Source organism: Bubalus kerabau, chromosome 3 (genome assembly GCF_029407905.1).
Source record: "Bubalus kerabau isolate K-KA32 ecotype Philippines breed swamp buffalo chromosome 3, PCC_UOA_SB_1v2, whole genome shotgun sequence".
NCBI classification, from domain to species: Eukaryota; Metazoa; Chordata; class Mammalia; order Artiodactyla; family Bovidae; genus Bubalus; species Bubalus kerabau.
This window is the reverse complement of record NC_073626.1, coordinates 171,251,248-171,271,890: the sequence shown is the minus strand read 5'-3', so window position 1 is coordinate 171,271,890 and position 20,643 is coordinate 171,251,248. Positions and strand designations below refer to the sequence as shown.

The 20,643-nt window shown below is 38.9% G+C and overlaps 1 protein-coding gene across 5 annotated transcripts in view; it reads left to right on the top strand.

Annotated features, from left to right (window-relative positions):
• The window catches only part of PID1 (phosphotyrosine interaction domain containing 1), a 262,015-nt gene that overhangs the window by 112,077 nt on the left and 129,295 nt on the right, over nt 1-20,643 (top strand). For all 5 annotated transcript variants that reach the window (XM_055573664.1, XM_055573665.1, XM_055573663.1 and 2 more), the window contains one exon: nt 5,633-5,779. In XM_055573664.1, the coding sequence (XP_055429639.1) occupies nt 5,633-5,779 (147 nt within the window). The remainder of the gene's footprint in view (nt 1-5,632; nt 5,780-20,643) is intronic.

Sequence of the window (20,643 nt, the reverse complement as noted above, 5' to 3'; positions counted from 1 at the left end):
AATAAGTGAATACACATACACACAGTCCCCTGAGTTAAGTCTTTCACAAGCTTTGGGGACTTTCTGCATACTTTGGAGCATGAAGTTATTTTTATGTTTCTCCCACATAATCTCTTGAGAAAATCTGTGATGTGTAAAAGAAATGCTTCCATAATTAAAAACTGCATGAATAAATATGGATGTGTGAACATGAGTATTTTCAGTTAGTTTAATAATAGCTATCACTTTAATAGAGACAGACAAATTTATGAATATCTGGATGGAGGCCTTTAAGCTATAATGTTTTTTGAATATGGCAGTCACCAGGAAAATTTGCAGTGAGAAAGTTCATGCCAAATTGATGTATGTCTTTCTTTTCTTAAAATACCAGATTAACACAAATTGCATTAAAAATTCTTGAAGTAAAACAATTTTGTGTATGCCTATTATATTTGATGAGATTTTTCAATCCTGCTTTATTTTTAAAAAGAACAAAAAATAATAGATAAAGAAGACCTTTGCACTAAAATGTGTTTAAATGAAAGTTGAATTTAAGTAAATTTAATTAATATTATCTTTTATTCACTCAGTGCTCAGTGCTTTTTATCTTCAGTGCTCAGCCTTCTTCATAGTCCAACTCTCATATCCATATATGACCACAGGAAAAACCATAGCCTTGACTAGACGGACCTTTGTTGGCAAAGTAATGTCTTTGCTTTTTAATATGCTATCTAGATTGGTCATAACTTTCCATTACATTGTATTAAAGGACATAAAAGATTATTTCACTTTTTCCATAATTCATATGTGGGGCCTGGCTACACTTTTTTTTTTTTTTTTTTGAGACAAGTGGTATACAGTGTAAGGACACTACAAATGAGTTCCAATAATTCTTACAGAACCCTAAAGTATTAAAATGAAATGATGAAATGTGATTATGCGTGGAATGTCAAAGCCCTACTGATTTTTGTATACTTGTACAAATTAACATTTGTTTGGTTTATTGAGTTTTTCCATTAATTCCATTTACCCACTTGTTCCTTGTGGTTCTCTTGAGAACATTTGCAATATTTTTGAAGCTTGATTAGGGAATTACTGAGTCAGTAATTTGCAAGTTAAAACTGACCATTGTAGTCAGCCTTCAAAATGCAAAGATGAACCAGGGATTAAAACCTTTAATGTCTTCCCTCTAATTTGAGTGAAGATAGTGTTCCAGTTATCTTAGAAAAATGAAAAGGCAGGATTTGCCTTCCAAAGAAGTTTTGTATTTTGGATACAGAATCAATACAAAGGTGAGATACCCTGGATTTGAATTGGTAAAATATGTAAATCCCTGCCTGCTAAACTGCCAGAGATTAATGTCTGAATAGGAGTAGGAACCGCCAACTGTAAAATTATACAGGGCATGGCGATTACCCCATCTGCATAATGGGGCTTGATTTAGAGGCTCTATTTTAGGATCCCACATAAAGCACCAAATGTAGAAAGCAGAGCTTTGTTGAGTTTGTCCTGGGCAGTGCCCTAATTTTCACTGTTCACTTCCCTTCTTTAAGGATGAATAACACATTTTCTTTATGGAACCTTGTGCATCCGTCATGTGGGAACCATAGCTTTTCTGAACTACTCTATTAGATTGCTCTTGTGTTGCCTTTTTATGATGCTACTGGATTATGTTATTTGAGGTTGCATTATCTTTATTACACTTGTTTATCTATGCAAAGAACAAGTGATATCATATTTGGTTTATAACAAGCATTTTAAAGTTAAAGAATGAGAAAACTGAGGCCCAGGAGGTACAAGGTCATGCAGTTCTACCAGAGCTAGAGATGGCACATGGGTCTTGTCTACCCAGCAAGAATTGGATATCATTGCATGCACAGTATTTCACTGTCTCTTGATAGTTGGGATTCATGTTATTTTGGCAGCTCAAAGGGCTTTATCTTAGACATGAATAACCTGAGGACTATAATACCTTCTTTGGATTGTTATTGGTGCTTGATCATTAAGGCTCAGTCTATTCAAATAACTAACTGCAAGATTCATTGTATTTTAAGAGATAATGTTGCTATTCATTTATGCAGATTAACATTTATTAAGTCCTTTTTAAATTTTTGTATCTCCTTTTTATTTTTGCAGATGATTTTTTATTAAAAAGTAACTTTTATTGCTGAGACTCTTGAGTTCTGGGGATCAGACATGTAACTCAAGCTCATTTAAGCATAAAAGGCAGTGTTTTGGTTTACACTGTCAGTAAGTCCGTCACTAGATCTGAGTCTAGATGCAGCTGGATCCAGGGGTTCAGCCTTGTCAAGTCTGTGACTCTCCATTTCTGAGTTTTCCTTGTCTCTGTGTGGTATTATCATTCACAGACTGACCTTGGGAGGAAAGAAGGTCAGCTGCAGCTCTGGACTCTTTACTCCAGTTTAGCAGCCCTACATATCAACCTTCCAGAAGATTCTGCTCAGCCAGTCTTGAGTTTCCTCTTAACCAATGCCTTTGACCAGGGACATGGGGTACTCAGATAGTCAACCTGTGTTGCATATTCTTTCTCAATGTTAGGGGGTGGGGGATTGTGATTGGCAGCCCCATTTCACAAAGCAGCATATAGTTGTGGAGTTTTTCCCAAGGGAGGGGCAGAAGAGTGTTTTTATCAGAAGCATCTTTAGCTATCACGTTTCTACAGATGAAAGTTTACAAGATAGACTCAGAATTATATACAAATGTTAATTTTCTGTAAAAGTGGTAGACTCAATGATTCATCATGTAATCCAGATTTTATTTCTCTCTTTACCTTCATCCTTTCACAGTGGATGCAAAAGACAATGCCATCAAAGTAAAAAAAAAAAAAACACTTAAAAAAATAGGAATCATTTTCTCTATTTTACTTTCAAATATTGTCTTAGCCTTTTTCTTTAGCTCTTCTAAGAAACTTCTCATGTAGAATTGTAGTTGTCATTTGATTTAACAGTCTCTACCGATTGTGAAAAACCTTTCAAGAAAAGGCTCTCATTTTATTTCTGCTTCAGCTATGCCTCTCACAGTGCTGGCTGAGTGGGAGTATTAACTAAAGGTGGATGGTGGAGGTTATACAACAACATTGTGTTGCATTTGGAATTTGAACTCCATCATTTTTCTATTCACATTTGAAAGTTTCTTCTTCTTCTTTTTTTTTTAATGTTTATTTCTTCTGCTTGGCTCCCAGGCAAGTAATCAAGGGGGATGTACATGTAACTGTGACTTCCAGTCTCTCTTGTGCCTAGTGATTGAACCATTTGGTTCTGATAGTAATGACAGTGGGGAAAGAAAGACAGTCTCAGAACTTCTGTGCAGTGGGTTGTCCAACCCGAATAAGAATAGGGCCATTAGTGCCATCTTCAGGACCTTCCTGTGTGTCAGAAGTCAAGCTGAGTTGAGCTGCAGCTTCATGTACCTCTCATGGAGTCCCAGCAAAATGGCAGCCGGGGTAGAGTGTCCCCACTTGCTCATTATCCCGTCTCCTGAGCCCCCTCCCTTTACAGTCTTCATCCCGTGGCTCCAGTTAGTTGTCCACAGAGGCAAACCAACTTCAGCTGTCACTCTCAGTCATCTACGTTTCTCTTCCCAGACCACCTTGCAACCCCAAATCCTATTGGCTGGGAATCAATTAGGAGCAAAGATGGAAACTTCAGATTAATACAAAGATTTGTGATTTATGCAGTTATCAGGAAGATATCCTTACATTAAAAAAACTGGACATCAATACTCCTTGGGAAAATCGAGTGAAAGCCTCTTTTTCATTTTAAAATGAAAGCCTTGTTCTGATACAGATTTCAAAACTTCTACTTCCTTTATATTGAATTGTATGGAAAATGTTTTTGGCAATTTATGTTTAGGTGAATGCACTTGTATATTCAGGCTTTCCTGGTGGCTCAATGGTAAAGAATGTGTCTGCTAATGCAGGAGATGTGGATTTGATCCCTGGGTCAGGAAGATCCCCTGGGGAAGGAAATGGCAACCCACTCCAGTATTCTTGCCTGGGAAATCCCACAGAGGAGCCTGGTGGGCTACCGTACATGGGGTTGCAAAAAGAGTCGGACGTGGCTTAACAACTAAATAACAATAACAACAACTTGTGTATTTATTTCTTTCAGTCCTGTGTTTATTTCACAGTCCATAACATATTCAGAAATGTCAAGTTGGATGAAGTTGTGAGCTGGTATATTCCATGATCCCTGGTAGAGATCATTATTTTTATATTTGAGCTGTGAATTTTTTTTTTTCATCTTATTGCCTGAGTTACCTTCCACACATACTTGTGGGACATCTGTTATGTTTCAGTTGATGTTTTAGGTAGTTGGGAGACTTCATTAATTAAAACAGTTTCTACTTATATGATGCTTATATTCTAGTGGATGGTGATAGAAGAGTAGTAGATGGTAGTAGTAGTAATAGTCTAGTAGATGGTAATAAAACACATTTCAGAGTGATGATAAGCAGTGATAATAAAAGGGAAAGGAAATAGTTTTGAGGATTTATGTGTACCAAGCTTAGCTCCATAATCTGTGTGGCCCAATGCAAAATGAAAATCAATGTCCTCCATTCAAAAAATAGAAAAAAGTGCCATTAAAAGTACTAAAAATAAAGCTTTTTTTCTTTTCTTCCATGAATCTCTCTTTGGAATAATTATGGTGGTTTTTCTTTTTAAAGCTTGCTGTTTAATGGTGTTCTAAGTTTAAAGAAAAATTAACTTTCAAATTATTAACATGAATTTGTCATTCATCATTTATTGGGCTCAAGTAAATGAGAGGATAATGGGTAGGAAATGAGATTAGAGCTGCTTTGGGTTCCTTCAGCATGTGTGGGCTTGAAGACCAGAGTAAGGACTTAGAATTTTTTGATGAGAAGAGGGGAAGACTTGGGGATCTTTTGGCAGAAGGGTGACAGCTGATTAGATTTTAGAAGGATTCCCTTAGGCTGCTGTGTGGCAGGGTTGGAAGTGGCAGGACTAGATTGGAAGCTGCTATAATAGACCAAACAAAGATGGTGCCTGAACTGTACATATAGAAAAACAATGGTGATTAAATGTGGTTAGATTCTGGGTCTATTTCAAAGTTAGTGCCAATAAGAATTGAATGTAGACTAGATGTTTATTTAGAGTCCTGGCCTAGACAGCAGATAAAATGGTCTGTGGAGAAGCCGCTAATTTTCTAAAGTTCTACAGCCAAGGTATGACACAAAGGAAAAAGGCAGACAACAAAAGTCAAGTATGTGTGTTTTTCATCAGTTCTTTTGCATTATCTCTAGACTTTCCTTCAAATAGCTCCTGTAACATCTTCACTTATTTAGCTGATTTTAGCATGGATTACATGTCTAGAATCTCATCCATACATATCACTTTGGAAGAACCTCTGAGAACAAAGTTCTGGCGAGGCTGCCACTGCCCCATGTTTCCATGGCATAGGAGAGTGGGTATTGGCTGTCTCCCATAGTTTCATTTTGGTAGTATCCTGACAGATTTTTTCCTTCCATTTTACTCAAACCTTTTGGCCTGCCCTCATAAAAATGGAATTAATAAAACAAAAAGTTTGCTCCTGAGTTTGCTGTGCAGTGGCACCTTGTACAATTCCAAATGATTTCACTCTGTTTGGCCTTTTTGTTTTTTCCTGCTTTTCAGCACTTTCAGACCATGCTGAAGTCTAAGTTGAATGTCCTAACACTGAAAAAGGAACCTCTGCCAGCAGTCATCTTCCATGAGCCAGAGGCCATCGAGCTGTGCACGACCACGCCCCTGATGAAGACCAGGACTCAGAGTGGCTGCAAGGTAGGGGGCTCATGGTCAGCAGGGAACCTGTTGGTGGGACGGACAACAGGATGCATAGCCTTAAGGCACTTGTTTCATAGTGATAACTTTTGTAATGAGTGAAGATGTCAGACGACTACCAGAATAAGCTCACTGAGTGATGGTAGTATGAATTTATACCCCGCTTTATGTTTCTTGGTGATATAACACTCTTCATCATATGGTGGTACACGCTAAAGACATGAGTTATACCACATGTGAATGAAATAGTAATTGCCCCATATTTTCTGTAGCCCTATGGAACGTTGGGCTTGACAAGAAAAATTATGTCCTTAAAGATAATTCCTCCCTTTGTATTTGCAATCTGAATAAGATATGTCTTAAAGACCAAAGAACAAAACAAGTTTCTCAATAGTTGTACTCTCTGAATCCTTTGGGGGTAAATTTACATTTTCGTTTTGCTGTAGCTCTTAAAATTTATTCTAGTATTCATGCCTCAGAATCCATTTAAAAAGTGTTTTTCATTTATGTAAACCATAGTGCTGACTTGGAAAGAGAACTAGAAACGAAATACATAATTTTGGTAAGTTTTTGGCTTCTTTCTCACATAGTATTCTTTTTTACATGTGTTGATGAATATAGTCATCGCCTTAGAGGTAACAAAGAAAATATGTCTCATGCATATTTTGTCATCAGGAATTTGTTTTGAGTCCTGAAAGTAAATTAAGGGGCAGGGAAATGCATGTTTGCTTGTGGATTTCTTTTATAACCTCGTAGTACACTCTTTCCCTTATTGCTTTCTGGGTTAGGGAAGCAAAGATCCATTGATCTTTCTCACCAGAATATTCCATCCCCTCCCCAGTGCTTGCATAGTTGTGGTCAGATTGGAGCAAGCCTGAGTGATGGTATTTGCAGAAAACCTCACACATGTCCATTCATCGCACAAATACTCTGGGTGTGCTCAGCGTCTGCCTGGCAATGGAGATAGTGAGAACCAGAGCCCCTACCCAACCCCAGCATCTTTATGGGGCTTAACTGTTCCTTGGAGGAGGAGAGAGGGAAAAGTACAGACGAACAAAACATTGGCTCATGAGAATGTCAGTCTGTGAAGAACTTGTGGAAGTATTTGTTAGACAGAGGGAGAAGGAGAGCGAATTCCCTGGTCTTGTGCATTTTAGACAGAAAAGAACGGACTGGTGAATGTGGGAAGGTGACAGAGTTATGGTTTGTAGTGGAGTCCAGTGGGGGTCCAGGCATAGGGAGCTTTGATACTATGGCAAGGAGTTTAGATTTGGTTTTAATTTCTAGAGAGAAGTAGCAGAGGGATTCAGGCAAACGAGTTAAATGACTCCATTTGGGAAAAAATAAATTTAAACGATAACTCTGCTAAGGTGAGCATCTAGCTTCTCAAAAGCAGTGGCCAGTGGCCCTGCTTCAGCGGGGAGAGTGGCCCCACAGAACTGCCTTTGGTCCCCTTGGATGCAGTGCTTTTGGTGAATTGATGATGTGAAGGAATTTTAAAACTACTCATTAAATTGTGAAGTGATAAGAAATCAAATTAGGTTATATTTCCTTTAGAGATTTCCTGAAGTCTTTTTGAATTCTGTTCCTGTTGGGGACAGTGGTCCCTCAAAAGCATGAGGAAATCAGTAGGAACAAGTATAAGGAGGAGTTTGGTAAAGTCTGCAGGGCATGTTTAAAGGGAAGGGAAAATGCAGCTACAGAATAAAAAGACCTAACAATGCAGTCCCAGATACAAAAGACGGGTGTGTGTGTGCGTGTGTGTGTGTGTGTGGTGGGGGGAGGGAGAAGGAGGAATATTTGCTAGGATAATATAACATTTCTAATAAGAAATATAGAACTCCAGATTCACGGAGTAGTTTTTCTTTCTATGCATTCTTTAGATCATGTTCATTTGTTTTACTTCTAGAGGGATGTTGAAAAAGACATAGAAGGAATTGAGAAGAGCATGTCAAAGAGAGTGAGACTTGCCCAGGCATTGGTCTATGGGGCTATTTAGACAAAGAACAGTCAGCCGTGATTTCAGCTGGATGCAGGGAAGAACTTATACATTCAAGGTGAAAACCACGTTCCACGGGGCTATAAAAAATTTATGACCTCTCCAGCCCTAGAAATCTTGAAGAGGAGATTCCAGGTGCAGATAATCATAATCCTAGAATCGGGCATCTGGGCCAACACCTCTTGAGGTACTTTCCAGCTTTTTTATTCTGTTTCAAGGATGAAAACCTCTAATGTATCCTTCTGTAGACTGCACACTTGAATCCACTTTACATATTTAAATTTTAGCTGCAAATATACTGGAGTCTCAGCCTTTCATTCTCAGGGACAATGTCACTTTTGTGTTCAGAGTCATAGTTTTTGGTTCCAAAGCAATGAAACAAAGTTAGATTTTTGAGCCTTGAAATTTTGATTTAAAATCTTCAGACCTCCCCTATTTTTTTTAATTTTATTTTTATTTTTCAGATCATCCCCAGGAACAAAGTGTAGTGTTTCCTCTCTGATTCTTGAGACTAACTTAGCTCCCAAAATGCCAGCTGCAGAAGGATCTCCCTCCCGGGCTCCAGCCTGCCAGGCATAATGAGCACAATGTAGCCAGGGCCCAGCTGCAGAGCCCGGACCCTCCTTCCTCCACACAGTGCTGGTTCTTTTTGCCTCACAGCTCTCAAGTTGTGCCTGCATAACTTTAGGTTTGGGGAGGAACAGAGGCAGGAGGAAGCAAAGGAAAGGGGAGTTGCAGAGGGATTCTGGTGAGCGAGGTCAAGGCCCTGGCTCTTCTCAGATTTCCCATTTCCCTCTGATCTGTATTCTCCATGGGTCCTTGGCGGGATGACCCTGCCAGGCTATTCATGTTGCGGGCAGCTGGGTCTTTGTGTATTCTCCTCCCTTGCTGCCACTTTTTTTTTTTTTGGAGTGGAGTTATTTAACTGTACGATCCACTGCATACCATTAGGATGCTTGTTGGAGCTGTTCCGAGTGTCAGATGCTTGTATCTGATTTTGCAGCGGAGACAATGGCTTATCTTGCCTGCCTTTGCCTGTCTAAACAGGGCGATCCTAGATGGCTTTGGCTTGTCAGCAAACATTTATTTAATTAATAGTCATTGGAAACCTACTGTGTGCATGGAATTGTGGAGAAAGGAGTCAAAGTATGTGTTGTGAGTGAGTAGGTGGCTCAGGGGTAAAGAATCCACCTGCCAATCCGTCTTCCTGATCCCTGGGTCCAGGAAGATTCCCTGGAGGAGGGAATGTCAACCCACTCCATCATTCTTGCCTGGAAAATCCCATGGACAGAGGAGCCTGGCGGACTACAGTCCATGGGGTCGCAGAGTCAGGCATGACTGAATGACTCAGCACTCACACACACATTTAAATTATTAAACTGCACAAAGCAATATATAGTCAAGCAGAAGGAATAAGATGAATGCCCGAATAAATTGCGAGTGCTTCCAATACTTATGAGTATGTCAGAAACCCCTGGATGGTAGATTTCTGAACCATCTTTCCGAAGAGTTTGATTTGGGCACTCAGCTTTCTGGTGGGGAGCAGGAGCCTGCACTTTAGAATAGACTGTGTAATTTACATGAAAGTGGTGATTGGACGTGCTTTGAGCTTGAAGACCTGAACCACAGAGAAGGGTGTGATTACAGCAACTAAGTGAATGGAGATGCAGTGGGAAGGTGGAAGAGGCGGGGAAATGGGAGCAGTTTAGCACATCTAATAACATTTATCTTTTATTTAAAATGTTTTATAAACTATGTGATTGGTGATTATTTCTAAGAAAGGAAAGAGCATGGAAGAGAAATACCAAGAGAAGATATATTGGGAAAGATGCAAGAAGGAAAAGCAGGAAAATTAGAAGTTATTTACATAGGGCTCCTGTTTGGGTCTGGATCTGTCTGCCTTTGGGTTTCCCAGGTGGCTCAGTGGGTAAAGAATCCACATGCAATGCAGGAGACTTAGGAGACATGGGTTCGATCCCTGGGTCAGGAAGATCCCTTGGAGGAGGTCATGGCAACCCACTCCAGTATTCTTGCCTGGAGAATCCCATGGACAGAGGAGCCTGGTGGGCAACAGCCCATAGGGTAGCAAAGAGTCAGCCATCACTGAAGTGAATGAGCATGAATGCACTGTCTGCCTTTGTTCTGGATTTACCTGATTATCTTATTCTATACCCCCTCAGCATCTCAAGAAGGAGCCAAGGTCCTGAGCTAGGTCTTGAAAGATGGTCTCTTGAGGGGATGCTCTTCTTGGCCACATGTGGCCTTTGGGAGTTGCTAGTGCACACAGCTGGTTGAGCATGTGTTTCTTTCCACTCCCTGCCTTTCCATCCCCTGTTGTTAATGCTTAGGGCACCCTTGACTTCATTCTGCAGCTTGGTAGCTGTCCAGCTGCCCCATCCCATTATTCTTCACCATAGGCCCTGCCAACATCTCACCTGGGTCTGCTTCCAGGTGATGCTTTGCTTTCCAAATCTTGCCTCCTCCTGAATGAGGCACTTGGCCTGACATCTTCTCAATTATGAGAGCAGAAACAAACTAGTCTCCAGGAAGGAATTAGTGATTCATAAACTATGACTGTTTTTACTTTAGTCTCTGAGATTTCTGTGTTCTGGAGTGTCAATGGTAGTCCGTTGGCTCTAAGAAAGAATGTGATTGATTTATAGTTTCATGGGACAGGGAGGAGAGTTTCTGAACTGAGAGCTTGGCAGGAAGTCCTCAACTTCCTCAACTCCTACCATTTTGTACACTTGTGAAATGGCCAGTTTGAGAAGTGGACTCGAGCTGTCCTGCTTATCTTATGCTGTGCTATGCTTAGTTGCTCAGTTGTGTCCAACTCTTTGTGACCCTGTGGGCTGTAGCCCACCAGGCTCCTCTCCTAACTTGTATTTAAATATATTTAAAATAAGCATTATAATGTATCTACTTTCTACACATATTTTGTATTTATTGGATCAGTTATGTATTTCATTAGAAATATAGTCATATTTTCTCACTTTACACATTAACAGAAGGGAAAAACTTTGATTATATTATTATCTTCATCAAATGCATGTTGTAGCCTCATTTTGGTATAGGTAATTTTGGACATGGGAACCTAAATATGTCAATTATACAGACTTTCTTTCTGCAAAATAAGTTTCTGATTGAGATACGAAGGTAGAATACAAATAAAATAAAGAATAGTGATATAGGAAGTGAGAATCGGGCCGTTGGTCTTTATGGGTTTTTTCCTTCCATATTCAGAGTGGATGATATCTAAGTCTGATTTATTTTCTCTTCATTCTTTCTCATAGTTCCCTGTAAGCAAATCAAAGCTCAGTTACTTCTGCTTGTCTCTCCAAATGGAGAAGGGTAAAAGTTGATAGGAGGTTATAGTTTGTTGGTTTTTCTGTGATTTTTACTTTTGTTGATTTGTAAATTTTCTGACTTTCTCCTTCCCTCCCTTCCTTCTCCCCTCCTCCCTTCCTTCCTTCCTTATTTTCCTCTCTCATTTCTTCCTTCATCCATAAGAATATATTGCACACCCTCAGGATGTTCTGTGTATTCATAGGGACACAAAGATAAACAATGGTATTAGATGCTTCATGCTGAAATAACAGGAAATGTAATCCAAATTGACTTGATTGATTGACATTGATTTGCTTTGGAATCTGCAAGTTCCAGAAGAAAGGAAGAAGGCAGGAGATGCTAGAGAGGGAACAAAAGTGTCCACTGCTAAAAGTTACCCAGGGTTAATGACCTGCAAGGAGGCACAAATACTCTGCAGGAGGGGTGGTGGCGGTTGATGATAAAGGCTGAGTCCTCAGGTTGCTGAGTAAAGGCTGCTTTTTCCTCCATGTTATAGCCCGTTTTATTTCCTTGGTTTCTAATGGAGGATGTTTCTTTGTAGATAGGATGAGCCTCAGTATGAGTACAGGCTACTCTTTTGGGCTTCTCTAGCCAGCAGTCATAAATGGCCATCAGCTGCCACGTGGTTTGGCCTTCTGCACTGAGAGGCTTTCATCTTGCTGGTGGGGAGGGTGTTTTCATTCACTGGAGAAACTCTGCATCCCCGTTTTTAGTCCAGGTTTCTAATTTTGGCAGCCCATTAGTCAAGGTTAGAAAAGAGAAAGAGAGTCAGGATTTCAAAAGTGATCATGGGTTCAAGCTTATGGAATTTGGGATATCTGTGGGACCACAAGTGGCAACACCCAAAGGGTGCTATATTAAGTGGGTGTAGAGCTTCATGGATGCCTTGAGGGTGTCGTTATGGAGAATGGGGATGGGAGAAGACGAAGGAGTGAGACAGGCATGCAGAAATACAAACTTACACACATCATCACGCTTGGGTGTTTTTTTTTTTTTTTTTTTGACTGAAGAGAGTATTTATTCCATGACTTTTCTTTGGCAGAATCCGATATGGTGTTCCTGTCTTTATGCACATACTCTTATGGGCTTAAATCCACTATTTTAGACCTCTCAGCATGCAGTGTGCAGGAGAGGGTCTCATGTTGAATTTATTGAATCAAAGACACTACCAGTTATACCACCAAAAAAGAAAAATGCTGCCACTAATCAGTGTATGATGCCATTGACACTAATACATGTTCATCTTTCGGGTTTTTAAAACATGAAAAACAAGAGCTACCTTAGACTGGATTAAATATATAAGCACCAGGAGCAATAATAACACATTGTGCATGACTGGGTGGACCAAGCACTGTTTTGAGTGCTTTTCATGATTAACACGTTTCATCTTCACAAGCATCCAATGATAGGGACTATTGTATAATCACACAGTTTAAGGATGCAGGAGAGAAAGAAGAATCACTGGGAAAGGAGCACCAGGAACACAAGAGGATACTCTCCTCCCCACCGGGCACTGACTCCTCTTCAGCCTTTTCCTCACTTCATCCTGCACACACCTCCCAGGCACTTTGCTCACCACCTTGTTCAGCTCTCAGATACATCAGAAAGAAAAATGGATATAGCTCTGGTAACAGCTGAAGCCCCTGTATGTTGTTTTAGGGTTGGTCTCTCTACATATGTTCAAGATACAGGCTACTTATGCTGTGATACTTAGTATGGAGGGATATTTCATTATGGTTTTGATGTACACTTTTTGACCGCAAATCCCAGCTTATGACTTTGAATTCTGTACTTTGGTCTTCCCAGTGACAGCTATGATGACTTTAACAAAGTTCTGTATCCTTCATGAGCTCACTTTTGTTATATGGTGACTAAAATCTTTTCATCCTGGAAAGTACCTTTACTTGTGCTAATGAAAGTGTTTAGGATATAGATTATCGTTCTGCATGAATGCCTGTTGAGTAGAATGGCCGACTTCTTTATGAGGTTCTTCTTTCCCATGATTGATTTGTCCCATTAAGGGCTTCTCTGGGGATCCTTATACCTTCAAACTATTTATTTCCTGCTGCCTCCCACACTGAGAGCTGTGGCTGAAAATGACCGTTTTACTCTAGGGAACCAGATTTGACATTGCAGCTTAACCTTTATTTAATGTCAAAGATGGTATCTTCCTATATTTCTGAATTTGTAATGTTGCTGCCTGCTTTACTTCTTGCCTTTAAAAACTCTTGGGAAATCAGCAAAGATGTATTAGTGAAAAATGGGAAAATAATCTACATTGAAAGAAATTATAATATTTTTGCTCTACAATACTATATAAAACATGTGGCTATTAAAAAATTTTTGTAGAAATTGTCCTGGTGAGAAAAATGCTCATAATGTATTAAATGAGTTTAAAAGGTTGAAAATTGTTTTTAGATCCTATTTTAGTAAAATAAAGTAAAAATAAAATAATTATATTTAAATATTCATAATAGAAGGATCACACTAAAATATGAACAGAAATGATCCCTGGATAGTCAGATTATAGGTAAAACTTTTGATTTTCTTATTTTTTGCATTTTATAAATTTTCAGTGATCAATAAATATTGCTTTTGTTATTGGTTTTTAAGTGTAGTTATTAAATTAATAATTATTTTAACAATTTAAATAAATTGTTAATTTATTTAATTAAACAATTAAATAAAAGTAATTAATTGGGTGAGAAGGTCACCTGGAAAATTATCTTTAAGCAACTCCATTCTCCTTGGAGCATTTGGAAAAGAGTTCCCTCTAGTCTCCAACTTAGACATTAGTTTCTTTTCTTTGCCCAAGTCAGAATTTCCTTAGCTTCAGGGTAAGTGACATTTTTCCATCTAACGTGTGAATTCTCCAATGGCAGACTAGTCTGGTGTGTTTGGCATAATAATTGTAAGTCCTACTCATATGCATTTGCAAGGATGGAGTGCTTGGTTTCCTCAGAGCTGCTGGGTAGCAGTCTTAGTACCTGAAACTGCAGAAATTTATTCTTCACAGTTCCGGAGGTCAGAAGTTCACAATCAGCATCACTGGGGAGAAACCACTGTGTTAGCAATTCCATGCTCCCTCTGGAGGCTCTCAGGGAAAATCCACTCCTTGCCTCTCCCAATTTATGATGGCAACAGGCATTCCTTGGCTTGTGGCCACATCACTCCAGTCTCTGCCTCCATGGCAACACTGCCTTCTCCTCTTCTGCCTGTATCAAATCTTCCTCTACCTTATAAAGACATATGTGGTCAGAAGTAAAACCCACAAGACCATTCAGGATCACCCCCCCACTCCCCCCACCCCCCCGCATTTCAAGATTCTTAATGTATTCAAATCTGCAAAGACCCTCTTTCCTTTTAAAGTAACATTTATAGGTTCTAGAGATTAGGACCTAAATATCTTTGTGTATGCTCACTCAGTCATGTTTGAATCTTTGTGGCCACATGGACTGTAGCCCACCGGGCTCCTCTGTGGAATTTTCCAGGGAAGAATACGGGAGTGGGTTGTCATTTCCTACTCTAGGGGATCTTCCCAACCCAGGTATCAAACCCATGTCTCTTGCCTCTCCTGCATTGGCAGGTGGATTCTTTACCACAGCACCACTATATAGATTCCTCCCTTATAAATGGGGAATTTTAGAAGTGTAAGAACTTACAGGCAAAAATGTAATGCTCAAAGTTATAAGTTGTTTAGGTTAACTTTATTCTCTGTTGGGCCTAAGAAGACTCTTTCATTGAAATTCAGAAAGCTAGTTAAAAAATAGAGAGATGAAGAGAGTTACTACTATATTGGACCACATTTCTTTGATGATTTTACTTCCTTAATCAATATTTCTGAAAAAGAAGAGATGTCTTAACATTTAAATGAAATAAGATTTTTTACAGAAACTTGTGAGCATTTGTAATTTGTTATGGTTCAGTGTTGTGAGTATGTTAAACATTGTTTGTTTAAAAAAAAAAAAAAAGTCCATGATTCTGCCACAGGGAGTGAGAACACTGTTTTCTCTCCACTCCCAACAAAGCTTTAAGGGTAATTTTGAAAATGATTCAGAAGCTATCATCAGTATAATGTGTGTGTCTGAGAGAAGTATCTTGTTATGAAGTTATTTTTTCCCTCATGGTTTCCTCATTAGATGGTTTGTCTTTGAAACAATTTGTTGGTTTAGTTCTGAAAATTTAGCTTAATCATTATGTGAATATAGGGTTCGTTTAGTCAGAAAACATTTTAATTATTCTCCATGTTTCCTTGGATTAATTCTGTGGATAAAATATAGTTCCTCTGTGGTAAACTTCATCTGTTAAGGCAAAATACAGAAGCACCACACAGAAAACCAATTAAGTTGGCAAAAGCTCATTAATAATATGCTTTATGGTTTCTTTCCCGCAGAGTTGTAGTACTTGTTAGAAATGGTTGCAAGGTTATGATAATTTCAAAAGTAAAATCTACTTTATACAAATATAATGCTCAAGTATAAGTAGTTAATGTTTAAAAGATGTTCTCATCTTTATATATATTTATATACATTTATATACATTTTTCCCCTAGTGTTTTATTCACCTTTTACACTCGAGGTGTCTCTAATGAGGAAATGAAATGTTACAGCAATAGTCAGCCTGATACTCTAGGATTAGTTTAATTGATTGTTTGTTAAATGGAAAATGAGCATTAAATAAGGAAGCATTAGACTATATAGGGCTTCCCTGGTGGCTCAGTGGTAAAGAATCTACTTACGATGCAGCAGATTTGAGTTTGATCCCTGGGTCAGGACGATGCCCTGGAGAAGGAAATGGCTCCCCACTCCAGTCTTCTTGCCCAGGAAATCCCCTGGACAGAGGAGCCTGATGGGCTACAGTCCATGGGGTCGCAAGAGTTAGACACGACTTAGTGACTTAACTACCACCCAGACTATATAGACTGTGAATATAATCTCATAAAGCCTGAAATTTCTTTGTTAGTGATTTTTTTGCCTTAAAAATTTTTATCAAAGCATTATCTATATAGATAAAACCTTAGATAACGATGAAAAGGGAACATAAAATATTTTTAATTGACTTCTTTATCCTTCCCTCACACCCTAGTCCTGCTTAAAGGAAAATGATAATTATTTCAGCGCTTTGTTCTTATTTTTACCTTCATATTTTACATACTATGTTTTCACCCATTTTAGATATCTTCTGTCTGTTCAGGAAGGTAAAATTCTAGGCTCTAATAACCCTGCCAACTTTCCTTCCTCCATCTTCCTAATATAATTACTCCTGAAATTTTAGTTTATTCAAATAGGTGCGTAATAACTAAAACACCCATCATTATACCCTGATTGTATTTAATACATTAAAAAAAATCTTATATTGAAGTACAGTTGTGTTAGTTTCAAATGTAAAGCAAAGTGATTCAGTTATACATATACATCTATTTATTTTTGCTCATTTTTCTTTGAATTAAAAATTTGCAAGTTTAGAGTTAGCATAGTTCAATATGGGCTTCCCAAGTGGCCCAGTGGTAAAGAATCCACCTGCCAATGCAGGAGACACAGGAGTGGTGGGTTTGATCCCTGGGTCAGGAAGATCCCGTGGAGGAGGAAATGGTAACCGTCTGCAGTATTCTTGTCTGAGAAATCCCATGGACAGAGGAGCCTGGCGGACACAGGCTATGGGGTCACACAGAGTAGGACGCAACTGAGCAACTGAGTATACACACATAATTTGATATACATTTATACCTAATTTTCGCCAAATGCTGTGTCAGATTTGGCATATACTTATCAATATGTTACTCAACTAGTAATTATAGAGGTTCTGTAAATCTTTTTAATCTTCTCCTAGGAGTCTCACCCAGAGTCCTTTGTCCTACATCAGACTAGACTATTTGTTTCTGGGCAGTCTTCTTGCTGTAAATCTGGGACTTCTCTCCTCTGTGGCAGATACTCTTCTGTTTTCTCCCCTGCTTTTAAGAAATGATACCTTTGCTTTTCTAGAGCACATACTAAGAAATAAAAATTGTGTGCCTTGTATGTCTGAAATTTTTTTATTCTGCCCTCACCTTTTGGAAAATTTGGCTGGATATAGAAACATAAATTAGAAATAATTTTAGATTTAGATTGTGAAGGCACTGTCCATTTATTTCGCTGTCTTCTGTGTCTTGGTGTAAAATGTCCACCCCCCAAATCATTTAATTGGAAGGTGGTGGGTCTTTACAGTTTGGAGACTCCTATTTCTTTTCAATTTGGAGACTCTTTTACTTAAGTAAAATTTCTATTTCCTCTTAGTTTTAGAACCATTTGAGAAATAAGAAATAATATAGGTAGATTAGATGAAAATATCAGTTTTATAAAACTTGCTTGGAAGGATGGAGTTTGGATGTATAGGTTCACTGGGTTTTCTAAAGATTTTAAATCTTGCTGGAACCTCTGGTATCTTATTCTATTCTCCCCCATTCATTTTGTTCTTATGACTTAAAATGTTCATTATGATCAATTTAGTGGAGTTTGGAAATGACATAAATATTCAATGCCTATCCCACCATCTTTATCTCGAAATACTCTCTGAATTGTTAAACCCTCTCTAAATTGCTAAGTTTCACTGTTTAAACTTTTCTTATTTTATATTTTTATGTAAAATAGAAAGGGTGATTCTTAGCTTACTTTTAGGTTTAAAGAGCTATTTATAAAGTACTTTGAACTTTTCCAAAGAGCAGGGCTGTATAAATAAAGTAGCATTGTTATTCAAATAGAGCTCCCCTTGATTTGAATGGAAAGGTCAATGAACTACAGACAAAATGGTGGCAAATGAGGAAAAGATGTTAAAGTGGCAATAAATTACCCGAATTATAGAAAGGTCATAAACTGTGCTCTTAAATAGGAACAGCTATTTCTTATTACATCTCTGAGTATTTCAACTCCCAATTATCAGCAAGTAAATTATAAAAACCACTGTGACAGCAGGTGTAGATGTGTTCCTTGGTGTGCTGGCTGTTCATTTCTTTGTTTTTACTGAAAACATTATACATTCATTTCTTGGCAGGAGAAATGATGTCTAGGCTTCCGTGCATACTGAGTTCTCTAAGTGAGGCCTTAGTCAGATTGGCGTTTATGAGTCACCAGTCATCTTCATAAGCCAAATCCAGGAATTATAAAATAGTTTACTCAGGAAGTAATGGGGATAAATGAAGTTTATCATCCTGGGAAACAGGAAAGCTACCTTGTGAGCTAATGATCCTACTGAAATGAAGTTTTCCCCCCACCATTGATGGATGACTCCACTGTCTTTAAAACTTGTGTTTGGGACACTTAGGAGCAGTGTTAGAAGTCTCAGCTGTCACCATCTAGCTGTAGCTATAGTATGTGGTAGGGCAGGAAAAGTGCTGTCTACTGTCAAAGAGATAGCTTACTATTAGTCTGTTCGTTTGTTTTGTTTGGTGTGTGCTTGGTCATGTCCGACTCTGCGATCCCATGGGCTGAGGCTCAGCAGGCTTCTCTGTCTGTGGGATTTTACAGGCAGGAATACTGGAGTAGGTTGCCATTCCCTTCTCCAGGGGATTTGACCCATAGGTCGAATCTGTGTCTCTTGCTCTACTGTTCATGGTATGGTACAAAGCAGGAAGTCTACTTTTCACCTTGGATAGCTTGCCAGTTCCTCAGAGCTCACCTTGCTTGTGTCCTAGTCCCTACTCTGCTCTCTCTTCCTCATTCTCATTCCAAAGTGACCTAAAATCCTTTAATTCTTTTTCTCTTCTTTACAGCTACATCCTCCAAGGGGCCTGGCTTACAGGGAACTCTGGGGGTTAGGGGACAACTACAGGAGGCTTGGTGGCTCGGTGGTAAAGAATCTTCCTGCCAAGCAGTAGACGTGGGTTTGAGCCCTAGGTTGGGAAAATCCTCTGGAGGAGGAAATGGCAACCCACTCCAGTATTCTTGTCTAGGAAATCTCACAGACAGAGGAGCCTAGTGGCCTACAGTCCATGGGGTCGCACAGAGTCAGATAGGACTGAACAATTAATACTTGCACTTTCTTTCTTTAATTATACTAAATGTAAAACCAAATTTCAGAGGGCTTTGATGACTTCAGTATTGTTTCACTGATCTTTCACATCTAATCAGATCATCAGTTTTCACCCCAGAATGAGGTAGAAAAGATCCCACGACAGAAGGGGATGTATCAGCTCTGCCCCTTTGTTGTGTATGTATTCTTTTTATATCTTAAATCTGATGTTTATTGGCAGGAATCTCAGCTGGGCTTTGTTAAAACCAGGTTATGAAACCCATAAATCCATTGAGATGAGCAAATGTAAACAGTAATATTCTGAGTGATCATGACAGCGAGATGGTTCGTCAACTCCTTTTCCGTGGTAGTCTCCTTTGGAGACTTTGAGTTTTGCACATTCATCTGAGATATGCACTGGCCAAAGGTGCTAGTGTCCATTTGTATATTAAACATGAGCTGTGTTGAGTTTATTTAACATTTTTGAAGATAAAATAACTCTAAATAGAAATTCTAACATAACATCCCTAACCTGGGGGATTCAATTCACACTTCCCAGGGTGTACTTTGGAGACAAAGGACCTGGAGAACAGTGGTAAAGACCTTGAGGCTGCTTCTTGGCTTTGCAGGAGACCATGCCAGGATCATTCATTGATACTTGCTGTTGTTTCAGGAGGAAAAAGTGATAGGCTGGTGTCAGATACTTAGATTCAGACCAGTGCCTTCTTGGGGTCCATGTAGTAGATGAGAAAGTCTAAACCTGTCAGGCTGAGTGATGTTCTTAACAAAGGGGTGGAAAATCAGAATTACCATTTCATTTTCTTCATTTCTGGACCAATCCAGTGACACTGCTCCTCCTTACTGTATCATGGGGGAGATAAGAAAAGAAATCATCATCACTCATGTGGATGTTAAAGGCATCCAATGAAATGCAAGCTCATGTTGCTTTGGCCAAGCTCTGAAATTTATTGACAGCTAGCAGGCAGTTATTATAACCAAGAAGTTCATTAGCTAGGGCAAACTTGACATTTGTGGATCAAGATGTCTTTGTAGAAAGTAGACGAGACTTTCCCAATGTTGAGGTGTTGAGACTTGGGAGTATTTTGTTCTTGTGCAACAGATCACAACACAGGTTTTTGGAACAGAAAGGTGCTAAGATCAGCACTATCTAAAGTGCAGGAAATTCAGAATTCTGTGAAAGAAGCATAATGTTATTTTCATTGTATTTGCAGAATAGATGGGTTCTTTACCTAGCTCATCCATAGTGGTTTGACTACATTCTATAGGTTTCAGTATTTGACTTATTAACTAATGATTACGCTGTGACTGTGAATAAGGTGATTTGCGGACATTGCATCCTTTTTATTTTTAATTGTGAATAAAGGTAGGTTAAGTGCCTTGACAATGATGTTGAAGCTAGGTTAAGAATCCATGTATTATGAGGGTATGTTTGGTAGAAAGAGAGCTTCCCTGGTGGCTCAGACAGTAAAGCATCTGCCTGCAGTGTAGGAGACCCAGGTTTGATCCTTGGGTA